The 8,262-nt window shown below is 37.8% G+C and overlaps 1 protein-coding gene across 1 annotated transcript; it reads right to left on the minus strand.

Moving 5' to 3' along the window:
- Positions 1-6,360: 6,360 nt before the first annotated feature.
- Positions 6,361-7,753, minus strand: LOC128311688 (olfactory receptor 52K1-like). The gene has a single exon (XM_053202631.1). It carries the CDS (start codon positions 7,660-7,662, stop codon positions 6,712-6,714), a length of 951 nt encoding a protein of 316 aa, XP_053058606.1. The 5' UTR covers positions 7,663-7,753; the 3' UTR covers positions 6,361-6,711.
- Positions 7,754-8,262: the final 509 nt, after the last annotated feature.

The raw sequence follows: 8,262 nt of genomic DNA on the forward strand, positions 1-8,262 counted from the left end.
TTTATGCAAACTTCTAAAATCAGTCCCTATCACCTACTGTATCATGATACCTTGTTTGGATCTGTTTCAGAAACCACATTTGTTTTCTTTCATTTCTTTGACTTATTTTGAGGTATTATGAAAAATTGTGAATTTCCAAGAGCATATTATTACCAAGATGATTTTGTCTCCTTATATTTGAAATGACATTGCAAAATGATTTCCTGTAGAGCTTATCATTGTAGCAGAGGTCACTTTAAAGACGGTTTTAAAGAATAATGCCCAAGTTAATGGCTCCTATCTCTTCCCTTAACACTCATTCTCTAGAAGGAAGAGACCAGTAGACAATGGTCGAACAGCATGTTTCAATTAACACATCATTATTCAAAAATATATATTTCTTACCTTTCCCTGTATCTTTCTAGTTCAGGCTCATTTTCTCTCTTGACTAATGCAGAAGACTCCTAACTGGGCCCAGGGATACTGGTAAGTGTGGGAAGAGGAATGATAAGTGAGAAATGATAGGATCCACATAGGAATAATCAGCCAAAACTTCTTGGAGGTGAACCAGTGTTTCTGGTTATCCTCTATAGTGAAGGGAGTTTCTGGAGTTTGTAGACAAAATATTTGGGTTGGATTCTTAGTACTTATGCCTCCTTCGTTGAAGAGCCAAAACAGAGGCAATAAAGGAACTGGGGAGAGAGCAGGGAGTTGATGCTTAGGAACAGGACTAGGTATGGGAGGAAATTGAGAGTGTCCTTATCCTTCCCCACTCCCCACATGTCACCTCTTGTTTTAAAAAACACAAGAGGACTCCCCTGACCCAGGGCTCCCACCCCTTGAGTTCGCTGCAGCCCAAGCCACCTCCCTCTTTGTGGTTCAAATCATGCCTCCCAGGGGTCATGCTTAACTCTCCAGACACTGAATGCTTCAGGTAAATCCTGCTTGTGCCTTGGTCTTTAATGTGCTTCTGTTTACCTCTACCCCATCCTTGCAGTGTCTCCTAACAAAGAGAGACTCATTTAAACATATAAACCAAAGCCAATCCTGTTTGTGACCTGGAAGGGCAGGAACTCCAGCCTAACCAAGCAAAAATATCTGATCTTACTTTGCATACATGTTACATATTGGCTGCAGCTAGACATGGATTTCCAGCTTGTAACTTTGGAATGGCACTTCCCTGATCTCAGATGGGTTTCCTTATCTCTAAAATGTAAATCATAATCCCAATTTTTCCTAAACCACAAGAAGAATAGATCACTAACTATATAATCGAGAAGCCATTATGATTATGATGTAATTACTTATTAATAATTACCACTTATAAATAATAAAAGGTGATATTCTACCTACAACTGGACTCAATGCTGCTATTTTTCAAAGACCCAAGAAAGGAACTAGTTTATACCTTATACCAGAGTCTGCCATGGATGATGATGACGACTACTACAATTTCCCATGACACTTTATCTTTAATTTGAAAGATGCTCTTTTAATTTTGACTTAATTTTGTCTTTATTTTGTCTTATTGTGATAAGAACACTTGAGACCTATCCTCTTAACAAATTTTAAGTGTACAATACATTGACTACAGGTACAATTTTGTATAGATTCATCTTAGCTGAAACTTTATGCCTATAATTTTCCATTTCCCCTCCCCCCAGTTCCTGGTAACCATAATTCTAGTCCTTGATTTTATGAATTTGAATATTTTAGATACTTCATATTAGTGTAATCCTGCAGAATTTATCCTTCTGAGTCTGGCTTATTTCACTTAGCATAATAAACTCAAGGTCCATCCATAATGTTGCATATTGCAGAATGTCTTTTTTTAAGGCTAATTAGTATTTCATGAAATATGCATACCACATTTTCTTTATCCATTCAGCTGTTGATGGACTTCTAGGCTTTTTTTCCCACTTCTCAGCTATTGTGAGTAATGCTGCAATGACTACAGGAATGCTAATATCTTTTCAAGATCCTGACTTCAATTCTTTTTGGATATATACCAAGAAGTGCCAGATCATATGGTAGTTCCATTTTTAATTTTTTAAGAAGCTTTTGTACTGTTTTCCATAGCAGCTGCACTATTTTGCATTTCTATCCACAGTGTGTGCAAGAATTCCAATTTCTCCACTGTGTTCTCTTCACCAGCACTTGTCTTTGATAATAGCCAATCTGACAGGTGTTAGGTGATACCTCATTGTAGTTTTGATATACATTTCCCTAATAATTAGTGACCATAAGCATTTTTTCACATACCTGCTTGCCGTCGGAATGTCCTCTTTGAGGAAATGTGAATTCAAGTCCTTAGCCCATTTCAAAATGGGGTTATTAGTTTGAGCTGTAAGAGTTCCTTATGCTTTTAGAGATTAACTTCCTATCAAATACATGGTTTGCAAATATTTTCTCCCATTCCATAGTTGCCTTTTTACTGTTGATTGTCTTCTTTGCTGTGTACTTTGATGTAGTCTTACTTTTTAATTCTCATTTTGATATAGTCCTACTTGTTGACTTTTACTTTTGTTTCCTCTTCTTTAAATGTCATTCCATGAAATCATTGCCAAGACCAAGGTCATGAAGATTTTCCCCTATGTCCTCTTCTAGGAGTTTTACAGCTTCATGTCTTATGTTTAGTCTTTAAGTCATTTTGAGTTGATTTTCATGTATGCTGTAAGATAGGAGTACAATTTCCTTATGTAGATGCCCAATTTTCCCTTCACCATTTGCTGAAGAGACTGTTTTCTCTATTGTGTATTCTTGACACCCTTGTTCATGGATCAATTGATCATCTGTGTAGATTTATTCCTGGGTTTTCTTTGTGTCATTAGTCTATATATCTATGTTTATGCCAGTACCATACCATTTTGATTACTATAGTTTTGTAATACTTTTTGGAATCAAGAAGTGTGCTGTCTCCAGCTTTGTTCTTTTTTCTCAGGATTTGTCTGACAATTCATAGCATTTTATAATTCCATGTGAATTATGGAATTCTTTTTTCTACGTCCATAAACAATATTTGTGGTTTTCATAGAGGTGCATTGAATCTGTAAGTTGCTTTGGGTACTATGGACTTGTTAATTCTTCCAATCCATGAACACAAGAGGTCTTTCCGTTTTTTCATGTTTAATTTCTTTCAATAATATTCCTTAGTTTTCAGTATTTAAATCTTTTACCTCATAAGTTTATTCCTAACTGTTTTATTCTTTTTGGTGCTATTATATATGGGATTCTTGTACTAATTTCAAGATAATTAGTATATACAAACACAACTTTCTTTGTATATTGATTTTTGTATTCTGTAAATTTCCTGACTTGTTTGTTCTAACAATATTTTTATGGCATCTTTGGGATTTATTATATATGAGATTTGTCACTGACAAAAGGATAATTTTACTACTTCCTTACCAAATTTGGATGCCTCTTATTTCTTGTTAGTGCTTTGGCCAGGACTTCCAGTACTACATTACATAGAATTAGCAAGAGTGGGCATTCTTGCCTTGTTCCTGATTTTAGGAGAAAATCTTTGTTTTTCACATGGAGAATGTTACAGACTTTTCATATATAGCCTTTATCAAATTTATGTGTTTTTCTTCTAGTACTATTTGATTTTATCATATAAGTATATTGAATTTTATCAAATGCTTTTTCTGCATCTATTGAGATAATAATGATTTTTTTTAATTCCTTATTCTGTTAATGTGGCACATCATTAATTGATTTTTTTTATATTTTTGTATATATAAGACCCCCCAGAATAAATCCTACTTGGTTGTGGTGTATGATCCTTTTAATGTGCTGTTGGATTTGGTTTGTTAGGATTTTCATGGCTATGATCATCAGGGATATTATCCTAGTTTTCTTATGATGTCTTTGGCTTCAGTATCAGGATAATCCTGGCCTCATAAAATGAGTTTGAAAGTGTTCCCTCTTCTTCGATTTTTTTTGACAAGATTGAGAAGGAGTAGTGTTAATTCTTTAAATATTTGGTAGAACTCACCAATGCAGCCCTCTGTTACTGGGTTTTTCTTTAATGGGAGATTTTTCATGACTGGCTTAATCTCTACACTATTTATGGGTCTGCTTTGGCTTTCTATTTCTCCATGATTTAGTTTTGGTAGGTTATATGTTTTAAAAGCAATCTCAGAGCTCTATACCCCAACTATACATAGTTCCTTTTGACAGAAGTATACTGGGTCTAACTTTATCTTTCCTAACTGTTGGCTTCTGGGTGTGTGTACTGAGCTCTCCTTATGATGGATGATCTCCTAGAATGTTGAAACAAAATAAGATTTCTACATAACACCTTTAAATTTGGAACTTAAATTAGCCAAGCTCAGCAAGGCTGAGGAGATACAGACTATATGAAGGGAAACTAACCTAAATACTAATGTGGGAAAAGCTAACATCAGGGGCAAATTGCAGGTGAGACAGAAAAAAAAAATCCACTTTGGATTGAGAGAAAGCTGATGATGGAATGAGGACACACTATTCAGTTATATGTGTCATGTTTGTAGGAAACAGGGATCTAGAGCCATGGCCAGGAGGCTGAGGTGACAGGTTTAATAGAGTGACTGACTATAGCTTATAGTCAAAACATCCAGACAAGAGCCAGATAAAGTAGACAGGGTGTGAAGGAACAAAGTACCTTACTTTGCCTCTTGACTCCATTCTGAAGGGATAAAATCTAATTTCATGGATGCAGGGATAAAAAGCACATGGAATAGGGAATGGCCATAGCTTAGATAACTATGTTGAAGGTCACTAGTAGAATATTAGAACATTTCAGCTCAATTCCATTTGCTTTTCTGTCTTTTGTCCAGCCAATATTTATTTATATTTATCCACATATCTAGCTTTTCTGTTCAATTCCTCCTGCAATTCTATGTTTCTACCTGGCTCATTTTCCTTCAGCCTAAAGGACTACTTTTAGTTTTGCTTTTAGTGCAGGCCTAATATTGACACATTCCATCAGTTTTTGTTAGTAACACTTGTTCTTTTGTCTTCATTGTTGAAGAATATTTTCATTAGTACTAGAATTTTAGAGGGGTAATTCTTTTACGCATTTTAAGATATAACTTGTTTCTGACTAATCCTGGTGGTTCTGATATTAGATTACCTGGCTATGGGATCTTTGTAATATTGGACTTACAATGGAAGCAAAGCCATTCTTTCCTCATTGAGGATGGGTAAGATCTACAGGCTGGTGACATTCCTCATGTAAGTCATCAGAAGGATAAGAAGACCTCTGTTTGGAAATAGTTTCTTTCAAGTTATACTATACACTGTGTTGTTAGTATTTGCAGTTTTTAAGCTTTCCACCTGTACCAACTATGCTCAGAAGAAACGAGAGGTTTTAACAAAATAGAAACTAAAGGTAGAATATCATTTCCGTGTGTGTGTGTGTGTGTGTGTGTGTGTGTGTGTGTGTGTGTTTTGGTGTCAGAGGGAATTATAAAAGCAGAGATGTGAACCAAGCATAAGACCCTGGGTTCTTGCTACAGTCTCCCCTCTTTGAAACTTCCATCCTTCCATACCTCACCTGACATAGGCTCAGATTCTTTCAAAGCTAAATAACATGTCTAGATATATATGTAGACCCAGAGACAGAAATTAAGGCAGAATAAGATAGAGATATATAATTTCTAAAGAGTAGTCTGAGGAAACAAGGGACTCACAAGATAAAAAAAAGAATGCATGTGTGGAAGATGGTGTATGAGGGCCTATATGATCACACACAAATTTTAGTTGTCAAGATTAACATTAAGGAAATTTTCTAGCATGTAAGTTTGCATTGGATAAAAGAAAAGAAAGAGAATACAGGTCAATATCCCCATCTCCTGTCTGTTTTGCCTACCTATGTCTTTCATGACACTGAGCCTTGTGATGGGCAGGTCAGAGACGACAACCTATTATGTTTAGCATTTCCTCCTTTGTCTTAGGACATAGACATAAGTGCAGCACCCCCACCTTAATGAAATATGTATTCCCAGCACAGATTTAGGACTCAATAATGTTTTGTGACTGGATTATGGAATGAATAAAGAATTGACATTCTTGGTGAAAACATAAGTTAGATATGTGTGCAAAGAGTTGCATGATGTGTAAAGAAATGGCAGGGGACATGTTTTACTCAGAGATTGGTCATGAGAATATAGAGGTCAAAATAAGTCAAAGAATACATAGGCTGACTCAACTGAAGAAATAAATTTTAACAAGCAAAACTGTCTGACTTGGAACCTGTAGCCCAGGAAGATTATGAGTTCGCCAAAACTGGTAATATTTAGCTAGATACTGGACATCAACTTTCAAACTGTATAGGTACTCTTGTTTCAGATGAAATGTTGGTCTTTCCCAGTTCATGATCCCAGTGGCTCTGAATAGAAACTCAGATTCTCACAGTCTTATTAAATGAACTTGAAAGCATCTTTGTGTCTTTAGATGATGTTACCAAGAGGAGAGTGGGTCAAACCTTTGTCAAGCCTCCTAATAGAGTGGGCTCTTTGAGAAGGCAGCAAAGTCAGCAGTCAGCCTTTGAATTCAAAGGCTACCAAAGAATACAGCCCCATGAGTCCTGATCAGACTGGTGACTGAGTTTCAGGACATCATTAAGTTTTTTCATTACACCAGGAAAGAACTAAACTGGCATCCCTCCACTTCCTATCATACCCCCACCCCCAGTTCAGCATTCAGTCTGTCCCACTCTTTTTCCACCTGTCCCTAACTCTCCATTTATACATCCTTTCTTGAGAACAGTCCTAAGACTCGCTTGCGAATCTGCTTGGTCTTGACACCATAGATGATGGGATTAATCATGGGTGGGAAGAGCAGATAGAAATTAGCAAAGAGTATGTGGACATGAGGGGCAGCCTGGCGAGCCACACGGTGCATGACTGAAGAGATGACCACAGGTGTGTAGAAAGCTAAGATAGCACCTATGTGAGACACACATGTCCCGAAGGCCTTGTAACGGGCCTCCTGAGAGGCAAGCTGTAGAACTGCTCGAAGGATGAAGATATAAGACAGGATAACAAAGAGCAGGTCCAACACCACTATAAACATGGCCACAGCAATGCCATAGATATTGTTGAAGCGAGTGTCCCCACAGGCAAGCCTTACCACAGCCATGTGCTCACAGTAGCAGTGGGCAATTAGGGGGCCTCGGCAGTAGTGGAAACGTCTGAGCAGAAAGGGGAGTGGAGTCATTAGTGTCACAGCCCGAGTCACAGCAGCCATGCCAATCCTAGTGATAAGGGACCGAGTCAGGACTGTGGTGTAGTGCAGTGGCTTGCAGATAGCCACATAGCGATCAAAGGCCATGGCCAGAAGCACTGCTGACTCCATGATAGAGAAGGAGTGGAGAAAGAACATCTGGACCAGACAGGCATAGAAGTTGATCTCCTGATCTCTGAACCAAAAAATAGCTAGCATTTTGGGAAGTGTTGTAGAAGAGAGAACCGGATCAATGACTGCCAGCATGGCCAGAAAGAGGTACATGGGCTCGTGGAGGGCTGCATCGGTCTGGATGATGAAGAGGAGGGTGCAGTTACCTAGCAGGGCTAGAGTATAAGCTGAGCAGAAAGGAATGGAGATCCAATTATGTAGGTGCTGCAGGCCTGGAATCCCCATCAACACGAAGACTGACGGATGGGTTGAGGTGATGTTGGAGGCTGATGTGACCATTGGAAATCCTCTTCTGTTCCTATTGTCTACTTCCACAGGACCTGTCCAGAGAGTATCCTGTGTCAGCAGAGTTCTAGCACTCAAGTTCAAGCTCTGATCATTTACATGGAAGGATTAGCCCTTGATATCATTCCAGACCTTAAATTAGAAAATAATCCTAATATACATTATCAAACATACATGGTCTCTGCTCTCAAGGTATTTTAAAATCATGAGGTGATCAGAACATTAAATACCATTTAACTAGTATCACAAGGCAAGCCTCATTGAGGAGTTGAGTGGAAGAACTTTGTTATCTTTATGTGACTAAGGACCACTTTGTAAAGGTCTAGCTTGTCTGTATGAAAAATAATTAAACCTAGCCCCTTCTAATAATTTACTTTCCTCCAAGTTCTGTAAATTTTTCTCTAATAGGGGCTCAATAGGCCTTTGACACTCAGAAATTTCACTAACTAAAGCCCTACTTCTAGCCAATTTGAGAACATGAGAAGATCTATTATTGTTTTCCTTCACCTAACTTTAACTTCCATTCTACATGCTTCTACCTTCACCCACTTTGCTTTCTAGCATCCATGACATTCAAAGGAAGAGATCCTCCAC

Source organism: Acinonyx jubatus, chromosome D1, assembly GCF_027475565.1.
Source record: "Acinonyx jubatus isolate Ajub_Pintada_27869175 chromosome D1, VMU_Ajub_asm_v1.0, whole genome shotgun sequence".
In the NCBI taxonomy this organism is placed as follows: Eukaryota; Metazoa; Chordata; class Mammalia; order Carnivora; family Felidae; genus Acinonyx; species Acinonyx jubatus.

Coding starts and splice junctions, on each gene's coding strand:
- LOC128311688 (XM_053202631.1), bottom strand. CDS start 7,662: ATGGTCACATCAGCCTCCAACATCACCTCAACCCATCCGTCAGTCTTC.